Source organism: Fusarium oxysporum, chromosome 15 (genome assembly GCF_000149955.1).
Source record: "Fusarium oxysporum f. sp. lycopersici 4287 chromosome 15, whole genome shotgun sequence".
In the NCBI taxonomy this organism is placed as follows: Eukaryota; Fungi; Ascomycota; class Sordariomycetes; order Hypocreales; family Nectriaceae; genus Fusarium; species Fusarium oxysporum.
In genome coordinates this window covers 451,644-473,636 of record NC_031000.1, presented here as the reverse complement: position 1 = coordinate 473,636, position 21,993 = coordinate 451,644, and the positions used below count along the sequence as shown (strand labels likewise).

The 21,993-nt window shown below is 47.6% G+C and overlaps 6 protein-coding genes across 6 annotated transcripts; 2 read left to right on the top strand and 4 right to left on the bottom strand.

The window, feature by feature from the left end:
• The first annotated feature begins 124 nt into the window (after positions 1–124).
• FOXG_16729 (uncharacterized protein) lies at positions 125–2,511 on the top strand. Its single transcript, XM_018396747.1, has one exon. The coding sequence runs from the start codon at positions 210–212 to the stop codon at positions 2,184–2,186; it is 1,977 nt and encodes a 658-aa protein (XP_018257499.1). The 5' UTR covers positions 125–209; the 3' UTR covers positions 2,187–2,511.
• A 1,343-nt stretch (positions 2,512–3,854) lies between these two features.
• On the bottom strand, positions 3,855–4,651 carry FOXG_16728 (uncharacterized protein; the record flags this gene model as incomplete). Its single annotated transcript, XM_018396746.1, has 3 exons — positions 3,855–4,329; positions 4,387–4,490; positions 4,544–4,651. 3 exons carry the CDS (start codon positions 4,649–4,651, stop codon positions 3,855–3,857), a joined length of 687 nt encoding a protein of 228 aa, XP_018257498.1.
• Positions 4,652–11,139: 6,488 nt separating this feature from the next.
• Positions 11,140–11,298, bottom strand: FOXG_16727 (uncharacterized protein; the record flags this gene model as incomplete). Its single annotated transcript, XM_018396745.1, has 2 exons — positions 11,140–11,224; positions 11,282–11,298. 2 exons carry the CDS (start codon positions 11,296–11,298, stop codon positions 11,140–11,142), a joined length of 102 nt encoding a protein of 33 aa, XP_018257497.1.
• A 181-nt stretch (positions 11,299–11,479) lies between these two features.
• Positions 11,480–14,816, bottom strand: FOXG_16726 (uncharacterized protein). The gene has a single exon (XM_018396744.1). The coding sequence runs from the start codon at positions 14,486–14,488 to the stop codon at positions 11,696–11,698; it is 2,793 nt and encodes a 930-aa protein (XP_018257496.1). The 5' UTR covers positions 14,489–14,816; the 3' UTR covers positions 11,480–11,695.
• Positions 14,817–15,510: 694 nt separating this feature from the next.
• FOXG_22569 (uncharacterized protein) lies at positions 15,511–15,912 on the top strand (the record flags this gene model as incomplete). Its single annotated transcript, XM_018402984.1, has 3 exons — positions 15,511–15,600; positions 15,749–15,786; positions 15,900–15,912. 3 exons carry the CDS (start codon positions 15,511–15,513, stop codon positions 15,910–15,912), a joined length of 141 nt encoding a protein of 46 aa, XP_018257495.1.
• A 4,392-nt stretch (positions 15,913–20,304) lies between these two features.
• On the bottom strand, positions 20,305–21,220 carry FOXG_16725 (uncharacterized protein; the record flags this gene model as incomplete). Its single annotated transcript, XM_018396743.1, has 3 exons — positions 20,305–20,361; positions 20,428–20,951; positions 21,058–21,220. 3 exons carry the CDS (start codon positions 21,218–21,220, stop codon positions 20,305–20,307), a joined length of 744 nt encoding a protein of 247 aa, XP_018257494.1.
• Positions 21,221–21,993: the final 773 nt, after the last annotated feature.

Below are 21,993 nucleotides of genomic sequence, written 5' to 3'. Positions count from 1 at the left end.
TTACACCGAGGGAAATACCAGCTTGTATAAGGATATCGCGAAGATATTTACTGCAACTAAGCGGCGAAGTGGCGGAAAGGACGGAATTCTAGTCTGCAGGGCAGGTTGAGCCAAGAGGTCATTCCCCTCCTTCACTTTCTTCCTGTTTCCAGATTGTAAACTCAGTTCAGTTAAGCATAAGCCTTAGCCTTCCAAGCCTCTCCCGCAAGATGATCGAATCAACTTCATCGTTCATCAAATCGTCGATACCCTTGTATCATAATGCGGTCAAATCAATTATCTTCAAATGCGCCGAGTTGCTTATGGGTATTTTTATCTTCAAGCTCTTCTCCTTAATTGCTGCCCGATCAAATCAATTCACATCATACCTTATGTTCACTGAAGATTACATTCAACGAACTCTCTACATTACATCTCGAGGTCTATCGCGTGCAGGATTGGTTGTACTTGCCTTTAGTCTTCTCAACATCGTCTTGGGACTTTATGGTACACTGCTCTGGGCGCTGGATTCCCCGGGTTATATCTTCCGAGCATCGAATGTGACAATCGCCGATTACCAAGACCAGCGAAACGAGAATCCTAGCTATATTATCCAGCTCTCTCTCGACTCCGGCCAACTGCAAGATGTGGAAAAGAAGATTCCACAAATTATTGGCGCTGACCTGTTCGTCCCAGGCCTCAACTACACACTCACTGGCCAAGTGACCAATAACGACCTGCCAGAGATCGTGGCGCCTGCAAGAGAGAGAGGGGTTGGTGCGCGCATCTGGCTTGATAGTGATGGCTTATCTGTATCTCCAGATACTGGGTCCATGGTACCTCCTAACTCCGCCCTTGACGGCGAAACTTTCGAGCCTTGCTGGATCTTTGATAACGGATCTGCCGCCTGGAATTGCACATTTAATAATGTCTTCTCCACCAGCCTCATCGCAACTGTAGCCGGTAAACCCGAGATTCACTGGAACAATACAACGGATACAGTTTTCGACTCGAGATACATGTCGCCCAACAGAGAGGACAACATCTGGTTCTCTCTGGGTGGAGGTGGTGGCTCAGCTCTCATGAACCAAGTCTTTACCATTACCAAAGAGAAGAGACGCCATACTTTCAGCCAGTCCACTTTCAAAGCCACCATGTTGACAACTGTTGGGACACCTTTTGCCAGGGAAGAAGTTACCGATCTTGTTCAACGAACCTGGAGTGCCAATGAGACTGAAAGAAAGAACCCGCTTGCCGGTCGGATTGTGGACAGTATGATGAATGCACAAGACCGAAAGGTAAGCTATCAATTCGGCGCCAATACAGCCGACAATGGCAATAAGTCTGCATTGCAAAGTAACTGGGGATTTTATACTGCAGAGTCTAATGGGACGACTATGTACTCTCTCATCAGTATCACCACCACGAATATCACCCTCATCAGATCCGAGACCCTTTCTGACGCACCAAAGCCTTTTGAGAAATGTGAGAGATCGAACTTCCAGAATGAGGCTTTTGGTGGAAAGGTCACTCGCACTGATTGTGCTGGATCCAGACCTGCCAGGGGCAAACCTGGATTCTTTGGTCAAGTTGACACAGCAGCTGTTATGGTTGCTTACGGCCTTGGCAATGGACGGTCCAATATCAGTGCGCAATCGCTTAACAACGATGTTTTGACATGGATTAGGAATAATTCTGAGACTCTCGAATCTCTTCTCGTCGCAAGAGCATATACTGTCAGCATCGATCCGTCTCTTGTGCACATCACTGTTGACAAGCTTACGGTGGCTATGTCTCGCCTCCAAGTTGTTCTGAGCTGTCTGGCCCTACTACTCGCCATCGTTCTCTGGCTGGGCCTCCTGATCTTTGCAGATGCGCACTGGGCCAGCTCTCTCATGGCAAACTTGATCAACACAACATCAGAGCCAAGGAAGACCAAGCCTGGATATATGCTACGCACGCCTGATGTAGCACTACAGTCTGGAGGCCAGAAGAAGAAGTTTCTGGCAGTGGATGGCAAGATGGTCACTTTATACAATCCGACTTCCATTCCAATGCAGCAACCTACGGCGAGTCCAGCACCATACATGGGGGACGCTAAGAACCACATGGAGACCGGGGCTTGTCCAGCGGGTTACGATGGGCCAATTGCTGCAAGAGAGGGTTTGCTGTCAGGCCATAAACAGAGCTATGCGAATGCACGATAGGATTTGGGGGGTTATGGTTATCGGATATCCAGCATGAAGGAAAGTAATTTGCATTCTTAGTTTGAAGGCAAATTATACAGCATTCCTCTTTTTTCCCATTCACCTTTTACTATTCTCTGTATTATGAGGATGTGTTCATTATACGCTTCGAAAGCCTCGGCAGGTTTGGTGCCAGCTAAAGCTCTTATAATAATGGGAGGTATATGCCCCATGGTTGTTCGCGTCCCAGGCTGGGTGAAGACATTTCAAATCTGCAGCGTTGGAAATACCATAGAACTAGCAAATGATGTATGTTTCCGGTTAAGCCATCGCAAGAATAGTGACCCAAGATCTTTAGACAAGACCCCAATGTTGTTTTGTGAGGCTTCGAAGATTCGGTAGTACATGAAAATTGTCTGTTATATCTGGCTGGACATTAAGACCCGCTATCAATTACATCAATCAATGGAAGGTAAATCATGACGTCGTGTAATCTGTACTCATGACTGCCCACTGAGAAAGCTTTACTCTTGGCCCAAATATCAAAAGAAAAGGACGAGAAAAAAGGAGAGAAAACAAATTAATAATTATAAGTCCCTCCCTCTGGAGTAATTGACCTAACAACCACACCTTAGCATCCCCACCGCTTCAAGAATCACACCACTGAAAAAGCATAGCACAAAAAATCATCGCCCCATACAAAGTCTAATATTTGATGCACGCAGGAACTAACCACCTTGTCTATTAAAAATGAAGCTGCTTGGATTTTCTATATAGTATTGCTTGAATTTTACTCCCAACAGCTCCATGTGCTCTGGTAGTGCTTTATTACGACCCTAAAGTCATCACTTTCGTCCTCTAACCCAACACCAATCTCAATCACCATCTCAGCCTCTTCATACACATCCACCTCTATTTATGCCTTTCTTTTCTTTCCTCGCCGCACCTACACCATCTGGTCTTCGAAGCCAGCAATCCGCACATTCTAAACGGCCACATTCATATCTAAAGCTTCTAACCCTTTATGATCTTCCTGTACTTCCGCCTAATCGGTTGACTTCAGTGTTTATCCATATTCCTCACTTGCCGGCTTGTTTCGGCATATCATCTAAGTGCAGTGAAGGAGGGCTCAGTATCTAGAACTATTTAAGCAGTTTTACTTTATCCCATTGAATTTGCAGAAATATTAGAGCTTTATGACGGTTAATAGACTAATTTCCAGTAAATCTCCAGCCAGATAAGATAATCTCCTTCCTCATGCCCGCCTCCCTAGCTTTCGCATACGCCCAAATAAAGTAGTTTATCAGCCGGCGCAGAATCGGTCAAACTAGCTAGTTTTTGGAGTTCTTTCCGATAATGATTGCCGTAATACTGCCCAATTAACCAGCTTCCTCAACTACCTAGAGACTAAATACAATAAGGAATCAAAAGGCCTTTAGCCCAGTCTGTTATTTGTTGGACGTACTTATGCGTAGATTAACTCGGACTTTATTAAATATCACCGGACGAGAAGTGAGACAGACGCTTATTCTTACCGCCAGCTCGATGCCAGTTCACTTTTAAGCAGCAACTGCTCAGGATAGTGGATGAGTAATCTAGTAGTGCGAGTTGACATTTAAAACGTTTACTAGTGTACATAACCGGAAAGCTCCCCTTCATCCGTTTTATATCCTTGACTCTAGCTTTTCCCTAGACCGCAGCTTTGTAAAGGTCCTTAACAACACCTCGAAGTAGTTCGTCAGACTTGTCAGGGTCGTTGAAGCTTGCCCAAGGCACAACTCCGTTGTTAGCACGAAGCTCCTTGTCAAGATGATACAAGCCGTGACCAGCCTGCTTGCTGATACGGACACACTGCTGCAGCAAGTCGCCCATATCCTTTACATGGCGCGTCTCCTTGCGCAAGAAGCGACTCTCAATAACATCTTCCAGTGCGTTGTCACCGGCCTTCTCTGCAGCGGCACATAGACGGTGAAGATCTTCGAGAATTTCCTTCTCAGTCTGCAGGGCTGCGTAGACGGGCTGGACGGGATCGACAGGGTCATCGGGCCACTCTATATCGGGCGCAGGGATGTCACTTGGCTTGGCTCGGCCACCACGCTGGACGAGGTACGACTCTAGCCAGGTTGCATCAGCAAAGGCCTCTTGGGCGGAGCGCTTCCAAAGCCTGTAATTGACATTAGTCACGACTATATAAAACTACCAGCGGCACGTATACACTTACGCTGCAAAGCCGTGCAGTGACACATTGGAGCGCAAGCAGTCAGCTCCAAGCTTGCGGAAGAAGAACCAGGCCTTGTACTCGGTTTGGATATGTTGACGAATAGCCTGCAAGTATTAACAAATTGCCAGGTATTAGGGTCTTGAAAGTATAATGTTACATTTTGGATGTCATCAGTAAACGTAGATGCCTGGATGTGAGCATCGATGTTCTCCGCGGAAAACTTCTTGAGGTTCTCCTGTACCTTGTCGGTATTTGAGCCTGACATTGTAGCAGCACAGTTAAGGATCTTTCGATATTAGGGGCAACTTGGAATAATGTATGAGTGGTTAGGTCGGACGTTCAGTGTTATTACCCCCCGCTGAAACAAGGGTGCACTGGTTCATAGATATAGTCCTCGAGTGTTTCAATTACACCTTCATTCAAACATAGCTACCCGGAGTGTTCGCTCCGTGTGGGTGTGTAATGGTAATCGTTGCGCAATTGTACGTCTAATGAATTAGAGATGCGGGGAAGGTGATGCGATCCAGCACCAAGGGCTTCCAACCTTACGGACTCCCTTCCCCGCACCAGACTACAAACATGTCTATGATGACGATAATTACAACAATGAGCTTATGAAACACTGAGACTTGCAGCAGCTTCACCCAATCTACTGTTTCCGTTACAGCCACGCCTGCACGAAGTGGAAAAGCGTATGTTGTCAATACCAATAAGTAGGGTTTATGCATCGTTGATTGTTACAAAATCTTCACGCTGCTGACATTCCGGCCCGTTTGCATATGATACAGTCTCTTTATGGCACTGTTTGTCAACACCCTCGCTGCAAATAAATTGGGCGATTATCACGTCATTTCCCTGCAAGTGTTGCACATCGCATTCCTATCTACAAACGAGTAAGCTCTGTGAAGGTGCATGTAATCGCTGGCTCCAACCTGAGGTCAGCGACGAATTTGCATACTGTTTCATAGAAAACACCATACAGATCAAGGGCGCTGCACCCCCAGTGCGAAACCAGTTTTGACAGACGAATTCGGAGAACATACGCCGGGCTACAAGGTAACGGACGAACTCATAAAGTGGTATGCCACGGTGAACGGATTCCTGGTTTGTCACAAGCTTGGATCGAGATCTGTCATTGGTCCTACTGCCTCCTTGTACAAGCGGCACTTGGGAAGTACAGGAGACATAGACCAGAGGGATATCGGTAGAATCTTTCAAGTTCTTGAGGTATCGCAAGATCTAGAACTAGAATATAAGAGAGAACGAAAACACCTCATCGGCTATGCTAATTTAGACTAGACAGGAGATCTGGAGGATTAATCAACATTAGGATATATGTTTAATCTAAGATTTGCAAGTATATAAAACGCAGAAGTTTTCTGTCTCTGGTATAATTATCAAACGCATATCATTAACCCACAGTTTAAGCAATATATTATCTTGCTAATATAGTAAGTAACTTTTAAGCTTAACGTACATGATAAGCGAAATGGTCACTTTTCTCAACCTCTAAACTAGAAATCGGAATAAAAACACAACAAATTAATTAATTAATTAATTAAAACTACTCACTATACTCTTCCCCAGATGTCTCAATTATTACCTAGCAGGTTCTTGCATTATGACCAGGCTTACCGCATATACCACAATGCCGAACCCCTGGTCGCGCCGACCTTCCTTGGCCACCACTCCTGGATGATTCGGCCACTACCTGCGCATCAACATCCATCTGATCAATTACTTGCCTTCCTTCCTCTACTGCCATTACCCCTCTTTTCTGCAGTCGGGTCCTTCTTGCCCTCCGGCGCCGGCTTAATACCTCATTTGCCTGTTGAAGGTCTTGGACCTGACCCCGTAATAAGGTAACCTCATGCATAACTGCCTTTGTTCCCTTAGAAAGAGACTTCAGAGCGCCTAGGATTGACTCTGGGGAGCTGTTATGATGCCTTCTAATTCGTCTTTCAATATATTCAGACTGAGACCCAGCCTCAAGCACGGTCTTTGGAGTCTTTGAGACCCAAGGTGTTGACGGGCTAGCCACCTCCTCAACTGGCGTTGGAGTCCGTTGCTGCATATCAAGCTTTGAGACCACATTTTCCGCATTAAGAGGAACAAGCCCAGCTCCTCTAAAGGCCGACTTGATATTTCTTTCTGTCATAGTGGCTTGAAATGCGGCATGAAAGGCCGGAAAGAACTCAGTCTTCGAAACGTGGGTTATAGAGCATCTGATCAAATGCTCTATTTCTCGCCCGTAAGCCTTCTTAAGCAGGCCAAAGCACCCGACATCAAGAGGCTGCAGCAGATGAGACGAATGAGGCGGCATACAAAGCCTAATGATCTTATTTTCCTCGCAATATCTCTCGAAGTCGATCGAGTGGTGGCTTTCATGCCCATCAAGGATTAAGAGACGATAGGAACCAGTTGATCGATTGGTCGTACACCGATCAAAGTGCTTTAGCCACTCTAAACCGGTCTTATTATCGGTCCAGCCATTTTGGGTTGTTGTAATAGCCCAATCGCCCGGGAGGTTGCTTTCTCGGTACCAGTTGGCGAGGTGATATTGGCCCGCACCGATGATAAACGGCTGGACCGCCCAGCCATCCGCATTAATCGCCTGAATGACCGTAATCAATTCCCGGTTTCCAGGCTGCACTGATTTTGGTTTTCCACGCCTATCTGTACCTGTGACGACCATTCCGCTTGCAATCATGCCCATAAGAAAGCCAGTCTCGTTGACGTTATAGATATCATTTGATCGGATGCCGTATTTCGCGATTGTATTCGCCACAAGCGTAAACCAGTTACGGATAATAGTTGGATCTTCACACTTGGCTCTCTGGTAGTCGTATTTCCGAAAAGAACGCGTCTTAAGGTCTGGGTGTCGCTTGACGAAATTTGAAGCCCAACGCGTGCCGACTGGTGGCGCGTCGCGGTCGGCAAGTAATTGATCAGCCATTTCTTTCACACTACATAGCCGGGGGGGAAATCCTCGCGAATCCAGGTCGAGAATAAACTGAATAAGAGTCTGTTCCTCTAAATCAGATAGTTTGCGTGAATTAGGCATTATATCGCGTCGAGCAGGAATGCCATTATATCGGTTAAGGAGATTACTATAGCGAACTTTATAGATCTTTGCAGCGCGTCGAAGACTCAATTTTGGGTCATTCCGGTAGGCTTGAAGTGCAAGAATGATATTTGCCTCATTAATTGATTGTGGCATATTAGGTGGTTGAGAAATAAGTAATCAAATAACGTACATGATAAGCGGGTGCAACAGACAAGCGAGTGCAACAAAAAATCCCGCAATTTACATATTCTCAACTTAATCAATTAATTTTCAACCACCAAATATGTCAGACCTAAATATTGAGGCTAGGATTCTTCTTGCACTTCGTGCCCTTCAAAATGACCCAAAATTAAGTCTCCGACGCGCCGCAGGCATTTACCAGGTCCGTTATTAGACTTTACATCGCCGACAGAAGGGTATCCTTTCTACGCGTGATTCTATCCCAAAATCACGCAAACTATCTGATCTAGAGGAACAGATCATAGTTCAGTTCATTCTCGATCTGGATTCGCGAGGATTCCCCCCGCGACTGCATTGTGTTGAGGAGATGGCTAACCGATTGCTCGCCGACCGCGAGATGCTGCCTGTCGGCAAGCGCTGGGCCTCTAACTTCGTCAAGCGACACAAAGACCTCAAGACGCATTTTTTCCGTAAATATGACTACCAGAGAGCCAAATGTGAAGATCCGACCATTATTCGCAACTGGTTTAGGCTCGTAGCGAATGTAATCGCCAAGTATGGCATCCGACCTGATGAAATCTATAACTTTGACGAGACTGGCTTTATGATGGGCGTCATTGCGAGCGGAATGGTCGTCACAGGTGCTGAAAGGCGTGGAAGACCAAAATCAGTGCAGCCTGGAAATGGGGAATGGATTACAGTCATTCAGGCGATCAATGCCGAGGGCCAAGCGATCCCGCCGTTCATCATAGGTGCGGGCCAATATCACCTCGCCAACTGGTACCGAGAAAGCAGCCTCCCGGGCGATTGGGCTATTGCGACGAGTCCAAATGGCTGGACAGATAATGAGATAGGCCTTGAATGGCTAAAGCACTTCGACCGGTGTACTACCAAGCAATCAAAGAATCGCTATCGTCTCCTGATCCTCGACGGACACGAAAGTCACCACTCAGTCGACTTTGAGAGATATTGCAAGGCAAATAAAATTATCACGCTTTGTATGCCGCCTCATTCGTCTCATCTGCTGCAGCCTCTTGATGTCGGATGCTTTGGCCTGCTTAAGAAGGCTTACGGGCGAGAAATCGAGCATTTGATCAGATGCTCTGTAACCCACATTTCCAAAACCGAGTTCTTCCCGGCTTTTTACACCGCCTACCAGGCCACAATGACAGAGAAAAATATTAAAGCAGCCTTTAGAGGAGCCGGACTTGCTCCTCTCGACCCAGAAAGTATAATCTCGAAGCTTGATGTGCAGCTGCGGACTCCGACGCCTGCGGAGGAGGTAGTTAGCCCCTCGACCCCTTGGGTCTCAAAGACCCCAAAGACTATCCTTGAAGCCGACTCTCAGCTTGAATATCTTGAAAGGAGAATCAAAAGGCATAAAAGTAGCTCTCCAGAGTCGATTCTAGAAGCATTGAGGTCTTCTTCTAAGGGAACAAAGATAGTTATGCATAAGGTTGCCTTATTAGAGGCCAGGGTCCAAGATCTTGAACAGGCAAATGAGATACTAAGCCGGCGGCGGAGGGCAAAAAGAACCCGGCTACAGAAAGGAGGAGTGATGACAGTAGAGGAAGGAAGGCAAGTAATTGATCAAACGGATGCTGATGCGCAGGCGGTGGCTGGACCATCGAGAAGTGGTGGTCAAGGAGGGCCTGCGCGAATGAAGGAAAGGCGCTGTGGAGCGTGCGGCAAGACAGGACATAATGCAAGGACCTGTCAGATAGTTGTCGCTATGTCTCTGGAAGAATATAGTGATTAATTTTACTTAATTAATAGTCTGTTGTGTTTTTATGGCTATTTCTATTTGAGATGTTGGGATGTTGTGTTGCACTCGCTTGTCTGTTGCACCCGCTTATCATGTACGTTATGTCTATTATATATACATAGGTCATCTGCTCAACTTCCGCTAGTTAGGTACCAAGATACACTCACCCCGCTCTCTCCTCTCCGGTGCGGTCTCGGAGATGGCCTGGTATTGGTCGTTACTGAGTGTCCGTTCAGCGTTTTGACAGCCAGCTTCTCCACGTCGTAATCTTTCATTGTCTTCACTCGTATCAGCCAAAGGGGATCGACTAGAAGAGCCCAATCGTCGTGAACGGTCATCTAATATCGTCTAGCTGCGTCATGGTCGCGTCGGCGTGGGCTCTTGTCTAGCCACTCCAATTCGAGTACTTGATGAGGCCGCATTATCGTCATGGTCGTCGAAGGCCTCTTTGATATTCCATCGAGAAACTAGAAACAGAAACACAACAGGAAGAGTTCCAAGAAGCTCTTGCTTCAGAAAAGTCTCCATCTAGTATGACTCAAGTTTACAACTCAACCTAAGCTTGCCAAAGACATGTCATGCTCAGTGATAATGTCCTCGTTGCTTGTCGTGTCCACGATAATGTACTACAAATAGTGGTCTTCGCTAGCGGGATGTTCTTCCGTTGATGTCTCCTTGGACGGTCGGGGCGGATTCGGAAATGCTGTGACGGTAGTCTCCTCAGCCCGACATTCAACCTCATGCCAAGACATGCGACCAGTGCATGCTTATTATATAATACCGAATTTCGCCAACTAGGCCATGACGGGATCAACTGTGGAACAACAGGTCGTTCAAGCCTCTCAGAATCCAACGTTACTTATCAAACTCTACTTTCATATCACCAAATCCACGAGTGGACCCTCGTCCAAACAAAGCTTTTGGAGACAATTGCCGGCTTTTCCCTAGGCTTTTCCTCTAAGCTGCTGTTTACAGCTTTAGGAAGAACATCTCACCTTCGCTTCTCGCCACTCTGTTCCCCAGGGTCTTTCTCCCACGTTTATATTTCGTCTGGTTTGAAAGCTCCGACAACGTCTGGACTCAACGCCTCGGTAAGTCTCTCTCGCAGAGTTAGAATTGGCCAAATATGAACTCTTATGTATTCTATCTTGAGGCCAGAAATAGCAGCATCGTCATTGTCGAGCGGAGCTTTGAAGGGGATCGTGAACTTCTCTAAAAATTCCTTTGTTATATATCTAGTGTAGACGATGAACTCGGATGTGTCTATTCCGTGGGTAAGGATCAAGACCCAGGCTTTCCAAAGTCTCGCGACTGTCAAGTCGATGTACTCCGCCCCTGAAACTAACATCACTCAGCCTCTTATTGACCGGTAAATGGAGCACGATATCATCTTGGGCAAACTTCTTGCTGGCAACACCATCTACACCGAAAATTACCAGGTCCTCCCCGAGGAGCACAAACGCCGGCGTGCCAAACGCTATAGACTTGGGTTCGATCTCCTTACTCCCCTCCTACGCTCAGTTAAGCCATCGCATTGCGACCACTTGAAGCTAAAGCGTCGACATATACAACTTCCATTAAGCACACAGATTCCTGTGCTGATATATGCGGAATGATCTGCTCGATCGATAGAAAGAAGAAAACAATAGAGAACTGTAAGAAATCGCATTATGATTAAACATAGGCATACAGAACAGGGCCATCTTTACCCCTCGAAGAACGTCGCTCGTGGTCAACGAACTCATTCCACCAACTGTTGATTAGAATCGCTTCGACCAGGCAATTGTTCAGAAACCATGGAATCCCACAGGTCATTAAGTTCCTCACTATCGTCCAGGTTAGTTCTCTACTTGCCACAGTTCCATCACTGGGGCTACACTTACGGCTCCTTCGTAGCCATTTTCATACCCCTTTCTCTGCAAAAGAACAGGAAGCGACGCATTGTACGTGCTCGTGGGAAAGATGCCATGACATCGCCTCGAGGCTTGCCATCTGGAGCAAGCTCTCCGACATCCTTTTTCGTAATGATGTGAACGCGAAGTGCTTCGATACTCCACTCCATTTCCTCAATCTCTGCGATGTGGACATGGAAATCGATCTCGTCCCTAAACAAGCCCCACTTCGCAGGTTTCACGTCTTTGAGTACCTGATGTTGAAAGCATTGTATCTGACCTACCCAGGTCCAATACTGTGTAACATTGATGTGGCTGGTATATAATCGAGTCTTGACTACAGCAAGACGCCAATCATATTTAGTAATGCTGCCGCCACTGCATGAATCTGTATCGGACCAAGCCTCAAAATAAAATTCGTCGTGATCGGGGCGATAATGTGCAGGTGGCATGTATTTGGGCTTCTTGTTGAGGTGGGTGCTGAAGACTGGCTGAGGAGCAGGGGCCGGGATCGAGGCTGGAGTTCTGTAGCCTGAGGATATTTGACCAGGCAGAGGAGTGGTTGACGAAGGAATCTTCACGAGGCGTAGTAGTAACCGAGTGCATAGACTTGCGCTTTTGGGGGGGTTTGGGTATAGTGCTAGGGCTGCCATGGCTCAAGCGAGCCTTCATGGCTCCAGAAGGGCGTCCTATGTTCTTAAAGCCATGCTTGTAACGAAGACTTGTGAGTTTTGAGTCATGATAGAAGTCGTGAATTGTTCGTGGCAGGTTGAAATTGAGACCCTGAGTTTGAATCAGTTCGTGGAGACGCTGTCGCATCCAGTCAACCGGCGATATGTCAAGATTGAATTTTTCGAGCTCCGATATTGTCTCTGACAGGCGAAATAGGGTGTCATATGAGGTTATACCACCCTTGCCAGCCTGAATATATCTTTTACCTAACAACTGATAAGGGCTGATGGGGCCCTTCTCGTGGAATTCGAGAATTTTTATACCACGGTTGACCTGTCTGCCAATTTGATACTTTGAAGAGCCTCCCTTATCCTGCTTAGGACCTGCTTCAATAGCAGCCTGATGCTTCTCGCGCCATCGAGCAAGCTGTGGCTCAATAAGTGTTTTGACGTTTGGCCAGTTGGCTTCCCAATAGGGGTGTTCCTCGTTAATCTTGACCAATGGCACCCCCGCAACGCATTCAGGATAAGTGTAAACAACTTCATCATTCTTGAGGACCATGTTCTCTCGGGTGATCTCTTCCAATAGTAGAGCAGGAGGAGACTCAGGAGGCTGTGACGAAGGATCAATGGGCAACGATGGCGGAGTTGGTCTTCCTCGTTCGCTGGATGGAGGTCGACTTGTAATATTGGCCGGCGTAAACCCAGGAGTTATACGATACTCTTGTGGAGTATTCATCCGTTCGGGTTCTCGTGGTGTGTGGACCTGAACAGAACCGCGATGGTCTTTGGTAGAGCCATCGAGCTCTGTTGATGGGTGGAGAATGTCATGAGAGGAGTGGCGGGGGGCACTCGAAGGAAGCACAGAGCGCAGTGTCTCCAAGGGCCTGGGTTGAGGATAGACTGGTGTCGGTAAGGGCGAGTCCACAGGGTCAATCATACGTTCCGGAGCATAATCCGACCTGGGAGCCGTTGTCGGACGGCTTGGAGGTCCGTGAGGTGAACCATAAATTGGTCTATGGGGCATTTCACGAGGACGTTCAGCGATTTGCACTGGTGCTACTTCGACAGTTTGTTCCGGGGCCCTTGCAGCGATCACATCATGGAACGGGTCATTGGATCGGTCCAGAATTCGCTCGGTTTGGGGCTCAGGGCGCCGTTCCGGCTGTCGTGTTGTAGTCCGTTCTGCCTGACACTCAGTCACTCGTGCAAGTTGAGGCTCAATTGGTCGTTCAGGCCGTCGCTCAGGTTGCTGTTCCTGTTGTGGCTCGGGCTGTCGCTCAATCTGTCTATCCGGTTGTCTCTCGGGCTGTCGCTCAGGGAATCTTTCAAGTGTACGCTGTAGAATGGGCTGTGGTGAAGGTGGCCGAGAGGGCACAGAGATTTGTTGTTCAACTCGTTGGGGTTCTGGTTGACGTGTTGGCTCAGGCCTTGGCTGAACTTCAACTGTCGGATGTATTGTTTCCGAGGAACGGTCTGTGGGAGTCTCTTGAATTCTTTCTTTTAGTTGTTTCTTCCGTCGTGCTCTCTCCCTCGAGGCTAGTATATCAATCGTGTCCCCTGAGGCACCATGGCATCCCTGACGGTTCCATTCGCAGTTGCCGCATTTCTGAAAGAGATCTCCGCCGACAATGATGCAGTCGTCAAACGCGCCTTGGTTCTTGTCGCATGAGTGGCATCTCTTGGCCTGAATTTCTCCTGTAGCTTGAATCATACAAGAGAGCCATTTGACCCCCTTCGCCTCAGTTCGTTCGTAAATGCTGGTAAGATGTCTAGCGTTGAAGCGCCGTCCTCGGCGAATCTTGACAGGTCTTCGTATCTCCAATTCCTGGATTCCCTCAACCCATTGGTTCCAAGGCTCGATCTGTTCCACGGGTCCGATCACATTTCCATCAGCGTCAACAACATCAACGAGGGTCTCGGCTGCCTCATTATCATGGTGCTCAATGCCTTCCATACGATCATCATCATCCACTTCATCGGGTCTGTCCATTACCGTTGCAGTGCCATTAGTAGGCTCTATTCGTGGAATCGGCCCGTTAAACGCTGAGGATAGCTCTGGCAACACTTCAGGCAGAACAATTCCTTCTGATTCGGGTCCGAGATCGTCCGGAGCATCAGGATCCTCCCCTCTCTTTTGTCTGAAGAATCGGCGCATCTTGAACCAAATATCATGCAGCGTTTCCGCTCTCTTCTGACGTGACGCGCGGTAGTCTTGCTCAATGCGCTCAAGTCGATTGGCCTTCTCCTCACACTCATCAGTGGTGCGTGCCAGTTCCGCCTCAACTTTGGCGAGTTCCCTAGCTAATCGGGATTGAGATTCTTTCAGTTGACTTCGCTGCCCTGTGAGATCACTGAACTTCAACCGAATTTCATTAATTGAGAGCTGGAAATCTTTCTCGATCTTTTTGTTCTCGGCATCCTTCTTGCTGCGGAGGTTAACCCAGAAATTGCGTTCTGTCTCATCCCAGATAGCCTTTTGCTCCACCTTTGGGAGAGAGTCCCAGACATCTTCCCCTGCGGTCATCTTTCGAGGAGCTCACAGCTCTTGATGCGTTCTTGTAGCGTAGGAACAGTGCTCAGAAGATAGCTTGCTCAAAATGAAGCGAGGAGAGAAGTTGATATAGAGAGCTAGGGGGAAGGGTTAGTCAGGAGTAAGATTAGATGAAAGAATGTGTTGAATGAAGGAGTTTGAATGCAGAAGGGATGTAGTGACAAGGCTTGGACTATGATAGTTGTGGATGTTTAGGCGGTGGCTCGGGCATAAGAAGCATTAAAAGTCCCAAGTGCCATTTCTGACGGGAATGTCTGGTGCCGACGCGGAACGTCCGCAGTCATTTGAACTGTTACGTGCTACGCGTCTGATGTGGAATGCATCTGAGTTAAAGCGCGTTCAGAACACGCCAAGTGGGGTTGAAAGATGTTAGATTGGCGGATGGGAATTGTTAAATACGCCAGTGGGGTTGATGTCCAACTAAAATGAGGTTGACTTTCACACTTGAGGATCAATCTAGTCCCCAGGAGCTCGTCCTTCTTTTTTGTCTCTGTTCTTTTTCTTCCAGGTGTTTTTCCCGCCACCCCGTATTGATATATCCGGGGACCCACAAAATACACGTTTCTTTTATCGAGGCGCTATCATTAATCCAGCAGGAATGGGCTCCACTTTCCTTTATCACAATATTATTCTTGTATCCAGAAAAGGAGGGGGAATTGTACCAACCCCTCTCTGACAGACTGATCAGAAAAATCAAGTCGACAATCAATAACACCACATTCGGGTCCACATCTTAATACACTCACCCCATCGTATAGCTGCGTATCTCACATTGTATCTGGCGTCAGTTAGCACTCAATGGGATAGGTGCAAGGTGCGCGATGTACCGATTTGTAATGATGAGACCTGCTGGTACTTATACCACCGCATAATTTAGGAGGCGGTAGAAGTACCTTTTGTTCTTTGCAATTTAATTGACTATGACCCGTCATCGTGACCTAATTTCGGCCTGTTGGGCCCTTAGGAGATAATTGCTTTTGGTACGTAGGACTAGAATGTCAGCAGGTGCAGCTAAGAACAAAAGCCCGAAATGGAGCCCTCTTACGGAGGTCAACGACAATGAGGAGAAGAGGAAGCGGCCTAAGGTGCGTAGTTTACGGTAGACTACCTTCGGATACCATATCTATAATATTGCAATTTATCAAAGTAAATATCGCGGCGACTTCTATCACCCCCTAATTTAGCAGAGGAGTTTTGTGCCATTTATTTGGTGCATTTTGATTACTTGGGTAGGGCCTAGAGACCGGCCACCCCGTGCTTTCCTTCACACCGTAGGTGCCCGTGCGTCAAGCACAGGGGGTAGCTTGACTAGGCAAAGGGTCGGTTGACAAGGAAATAAATAAGAGCTACTTTTAACTTATATGTAGTCCCACCAAGAAAATAGGTCACTCGTTTAATTGAATTGTCACCGTTTGCTGCACTGATAATGCCCGCGATATGTCATTACCCCTCATAAACGTCACAACGAAATCACCACTTAACATCCTCAACCTCAACAACATAACTACTTCACTCAATCACAATAATTGCAATTTTCATTCAACTGAGCTAATGAGTATATCAATTGAAAGCCCTCAGCCTGCTCTTTCTGCAATACAAAGATGGATCGATCCTGACACCCGAAACCCTAATGTCTCGCGGTATACTGATCAGCGCTGCCCACAAATCAAACAAATCAAATCCGGGGCCATATTTGAGATATTTGATAGCCCGCGATGCTGGATTTGTTGTTTGAAATATTTATTCAAATATTTCAAATATTTCAAACCTCACCATTTGTGCTCTTAGCTCATCTCTCCTAGCCACTCTTAGGCTCAGCTCACCGCACTACCCCTGCCTGACCCCAGTCATCGATGCATTGTAGCTGTCAGCGGCGTCAACTTGAAGGGTGGGGGAGGGTCGGGCACGCGTCGGGAGAAGTAAACAGGCTGCCAACGACGCGATCTATCGATGTGGGGGCGAAGAGGGGAAATATTAATGGGTAGTATCAGCGAAGGCTCTGATTGGCCAGATCCACTCCCCAGGCATTCACCAGGTTCCGGGTAGGCTACAAAGAGGCACTCATCAGCGAAGCAGGTTAAATCCCTAATCTTATATCCTGTATCAAATATATCAAATGTTATTTCAAATCCGGTATTTTGCATTTGATTGATTTGAAATAAGATTTTGGCATATTTGATTGATTTGTTTGGCAGTTTGTTTGATTGGATTTGATTTATGGGCAGCGCTGATACTGATCATAACCTTGAGATGCGTACTGTCGCGGCTGTCGAACTTCTTCGGGAAGGATATTACTCCTCAGCTGTTAAAGCTGCTGCGGCATGGAGGGTATCATATAAAAGGCTGCTTTCTCGACAAAAAGGAAAACATCCTATCTCTGAGAATGGCGGCAACCATACCCTTTTTTCTCCGGAAGAAGAGAAGGCGATTCTAGCTTGGTGCTGGCGCCGTGTCACTCAAGGACATCATATTCAGCAGCGCACTCTTCGACAGCATGCTAATTCTGTTTTAAAGGCTACAGGGAGAGCCCCTACTGCATCTAGATACTGGGCAAGGCGCTTCTTACGCCGTCATTCTTCTGTTTTTCATAGAAGGAAGAGTTCAACGCTTGAAGCACAAAGAAAGGCGATGGAAGACCGAGCAAATGTCGAAGAGTGGTTTAAAAAGTGGCATGATTACACCAAAAAGGCATAGATTATGAGGGTCTTTGGAACATCGATGAGACAGGCTTCCAGATTGGATATCTTAGAAACGGGATTATCGTATGGACTTTTCGAGCTGTTGACCGGCCTATCTTGGTCGATGCACATGAGACAATAAGCGTCACGGTCATTGAGTCGATATCAGCAACAGCAGCTATTATTCCCGCCTTTATTATCATGCCGGGGGTACAGTTACCGTCTCGGTGGGTTGATAATGCATTAGAAAAAGGCACAACGATTATCACAACACCAAAAGGCTATATCGACGATATCGCCGCGCTAGAATTCTTCGATCACTTTGAACGGCATACCCGGTCTCAAAAAAATCCGCAAAAAAGAACAATATTACTAGATGCCTGTGAGAATCATTTCACCAAAGAGCTTTTCCAAAAAGCCCAAGATGCAGGCGTAGAGCTCTTCCCTTTCCGTCCTCACTTGACGCATATTCTTCAGCCGCTAGATGTTGGGCTATTTAGCTCATATAAGCACTGGCATCAAGAGGTCCTTTCTCGTGAGATTGCAGATGGCGCTACAGACTTCAATAAAGCTGACTACCTGTTTCATTTACAGGAAATCCGCCGCAAGACTGCTAAGAAAAGCACTATCATCTCATGTGGGAAGAAGACTGGCATCTATCCATATAATCCCGCGGCCGTGATCGACCGTATGATCAACCCCTTATCATCACTATCTTTAGAGGTAGCTGAGGAATCGTTACCCGGCTACGTATCACAGGGCCCATCTTCTACCCACAGCAGCGATAACAACTCCGAATCCGATGAGGTTTCTGAAGTCCAATCGTCTCGAGAGCTATACCATTCGATTCCTTTCGATCAGGAGATTCGTTTGATGTCAACGCCGCCTCCGCACGTCAACTGGATCGAAATGAACACGCCATAGCTGAATTTACGGAAGATCCGTCAGTACGAGAAATATGTGGCCCTCAGGATCGAATGCTCAGTGGCCTCGGGCACGCCCCTGACTCCCTCAGTGTCACATATTAATGAGAAGGTGCGAAAGGCACACTCAACTCTCGCTTTAAATGGCATTACAGCGACTCAGGAGATGCGCCTGCTTGAGGAGAAGAACCTTAGACGCTCTGCCCGGGATCAGGGGACAACGATTATAGCAAATTACGGGCCAATTACTGTCTATGATGCCAGACTTCGCGTCGCAAAGGATCAGCATAACCGACTGGCCGGTCAGGCAGCAGAGGAATCGCGCCTCCACAATAAGGAAGTAAAAGACGAAGTCATCTATCTACGACGATGGATTGCAGCAGTCAGGAAGCAATCGAGAATAAGTCTAAAGCTATTACGGGTTGCTGACCTTCATAGCAGCCAGCCGAGCTATTCTCAGAAGAAGAAGCTATTCACAGCGGGTGATTTCTATATAAAGTCACAACACCAAGAGTTTCTGAAGTCAACCGCGTTGCTAGGCTTAAGATACCGGCTTCACCGCGAGCTTGACGATAAAATGTATTCTAGGCTGGAGAGGGATGGGTTCCCGCTGACGGGATGCCCTCTTGAACGTAATGCGCCTTTGTGCCGATGATATGCTGGATGAACTAGATAGAAGCGTTGCTGGAGGGAAGCTCTGCTGAGGTCAACTGTATTGATGTCCATGGGACGTGCTTCACCGACAACTACTGTAGGGCCAGCTACGGGTAGAGAGGTGCCTCTTGGGGGTGATGAGTACAGAAAAAGCTCGAGCATGTATACGGCTCCGATCCCAAGAGGCCTTGCAGATGACCTGAGTGAGGTTCAGGACGGTAGCGATTGTAGATAGTTTAGCTCAGCACGTCCTGTGCTCCAGTAGGAGACTTCTCGGGGCCAATGGCCCCCCGGACGAAAAATATACATACATACATACATACATACATACATACAACTAATTCAACTAATTCAACTAATTCAACTAATTCAACTAATTCAACTAATTCAACTAATTCAACTAATTCAACTAATTCAACTAATTCAACTAATTCAACTAATTCAACTAATTCAATCAACAGAGCATCAAAATGGATTGACGTGTTATATAATCCAATCTCGATGTTGATTGAGTTGAATTGACGTTGATCATCAATCCATTCAATATATTGAAGTACGTTGAGTGATTCCCATCCTTGGTCTGAAGAATCCGATTTTCACTCGGATCGTTCTGCCACTGCACGGGTCCATTGTGACCTGTTTTCTCTTGTTGTTGGAATTGCATCTCTTTCGCCACCACTGGTTGCCGCATAGTTTTGACCATTGGACTGTTGACGAGGATGTGAACTTGTAGAAGCCCTGAGAAAACACATAATGCTCGCCTTCATGTCATGTAGCACGCTCGTTGGATAGATAACGAGCTGCTGGCGACCTAAGCTTTGGATAATAGGCCATCCTTCTCGAACAATTCTTTGTCACAAAGAATGCATAGTTATCTAATCGTACGCAAACGGCTATCCAAGTCCTAAAGTGCTCGTGCGGGCCCGGTTGGGCACCCACTGCTTACTTATGGTGGTATCGAACGAATTGATGGCAATCTCGGGTGGGTTCCTGGTTCGGGACGGAAAAGTGATCAAGATAGCTACAGCGACATATATCAATACTGATCAAGAGAAATATTTGTCCGCCTGGATTTCCATCTATTCCAATCTTGGGCCTTCGGCGACCCCCATCCTTGGCAGATTCCCATCGCTCGACTCCGAGGAGAACAGGTTCACCTAACCAAGCCGAACGCTTGGCCGGTTGGTGGATAAAACGAAAGCAGACGGAAGAAAACTAAATAATGCCTCAGACTTCCATTGTATCCAAGAAATGGAGAATAAAAAGTCCAAAGATCAATCCCGCCATGCCATGCCTCTTAGAGCTGATTCTAGGGCTCAAAGCAGCCGCAAAGTAGCTTATGGTCGCCCAATTGTGCCTCGGTGGCTACTTTTCACATACTGTGTTGGACCGTCCCCAGCACCCAGAGAAAAAGATGACTATTAGTCATCTTGGCTCAGGCGGGTGAGAACGTGGACGTAGTCTTTCCCTCACTCTATTAAAGCTGAATCAGCCTGAGCGAATCGGGCATTAACCGACGCATAATAGGATATTCCTATTCGACCTCTGAGTAGTTGGCTGAGTTGTCCCAAAATCGCGAGAGCGGAGGAGTCTACGAACCCTATTAGCAACATGGATCTTGAGTTACCCTGCGGGGTGTTTGGCTGGCACAACTCACATGAGGGTTAGACTGGTCGTAGGGGCTTGGAGCGTTGAAGTCCATGGGTCGCATGTAGCCATAAGTCGTATAAGGGGTCAGCTCGTCGTCGCTGGGGCATAACTCCCCCTTGGTGGTATCGCTAAAATGCGTCATTGGGGAAAGCATCATGGGCGCGGCGGAAGTATTCAGGTAGCTGGGGTGGGCGTCAGTAGTAGCCATGGCCAAGGATGTCTCAGGGGAATCGTAGGGAGCGACGAAAATCTCCTTAGGAGTCGGATAACTTGAGTATGTGAATTGGGAAAAGCTGTTGGAGCGAGCCCGGTCGTCGTGGGTGCCAGGGAAGAAGAGATCGGTCGGCTCCCCGAAAGGAATGAACTGGCTCTGAGAGACGACTGGCTTAGCTGAAGTAGCGGGCTGTGACTTATGGGACTTGAAGGATCGCTTCGACTTGGTGGTCTCCTGGGCCTGCTTATCGGACCCGGCAGGGTCAGAAGAGCTAGCACGGCGCTCGAGGTCCTCGAGGCGTCGCTTGAGCTTCTTGCCTATAAGCAGGCATTTATGTCAGCTATGGTTGGGAATCAGCTTTGGAATCCTCGGGAGGCAATTCCGGTGGAAGTCAGCCTCTCGGAGTTAGCGGAGAGAGCGTACGGTAGTTGCGCTGAGCAATGCGGTTCTGTATCCGTCGGCGCTCAGCAGTGTTAGAGATCTTGGTCCAGTCCTCGTTAGGGTCAGCAGATGCACTACTGGTACTCGAGTAGCGTCTGTGAGGAGGAGCTTCCGCGTAGGCGGGTAGTGACATGAACATGGACATTGTGATGGTGGTTGTAGCTGGTTGAGTAGAGAGTTTGAGTCGGTGTGTCGCCATGACCTAGCAATGAGTGGACGAGATGGGCGAGAATACACGGGCTTATATGCCGACGGACATGGGGACGGCATGGGTGAACGAGTAACAAACAGCACCGGCCAAAGCGCACCTTTAATACAGCGCGACGTCGTTACGACTGCCAATAGTTTGCTTATAAGCTGGGGTATTAGGGTTACAGTAAGAGACGGAGGAGATGGAGGTGACAAAGATGGGATCGAAGCTCCAATCTGTAGACACGGTCGGGGCTCTCCCCAAAGCTGTCTGTCGTTTCATTGCGGGCGGCACGAGTCACGAAGAGGCGCTCCATCTCCGGGAATGCTCATAACCGAAGGGCAAGAGACTGAACAACCCAGCAAGAGAAAGAGACAAGAGGCATAACGGACTCAGATGGCAGAAGTACCACCCAGTGCGGCTCAACATCGGACGGCATGTGCCTGGGGTATATTGGAGGGGCGTGTGATATGCAGAAGTGGGGATAAAGTTCTTTTCATCGGTCAACTGGACCTGTAATAAAGCAATACTGTGGGAGTCGAGGGTGTTATAAAAGGGCCTAAGTCATGTGTCTGAGAGTAGCACAGTTCCGTACATAGTATCCATATCGTAGCCACCAGCAGGTCGGACCATCTTAGTCATACGGTTTCAACAGCCTGCAACGGGTAAATTTCCCGAAGCCCTCCTCAAGCCGATCACTACACACCTAAACTACCGCGCAGCTTAAA

What these genes read in the sequence shown, in the direction of transcription:
- FOXG_16729 (XM_018396747.1), top strand. Translation starts at nt 210, where the DNA reads ATGATCGAATCAACTTCATCGTTCATCAAATCGTCGATACCCTTGTAT.
- FOXG_16726 (XM_018396744.1), bottom strand. Translation starts at nt 14,488, where the DNA reads ATGACCGCAGGGGAAGATGTCTGGGACTCTCTCCCAAAGGTGGAGCAA.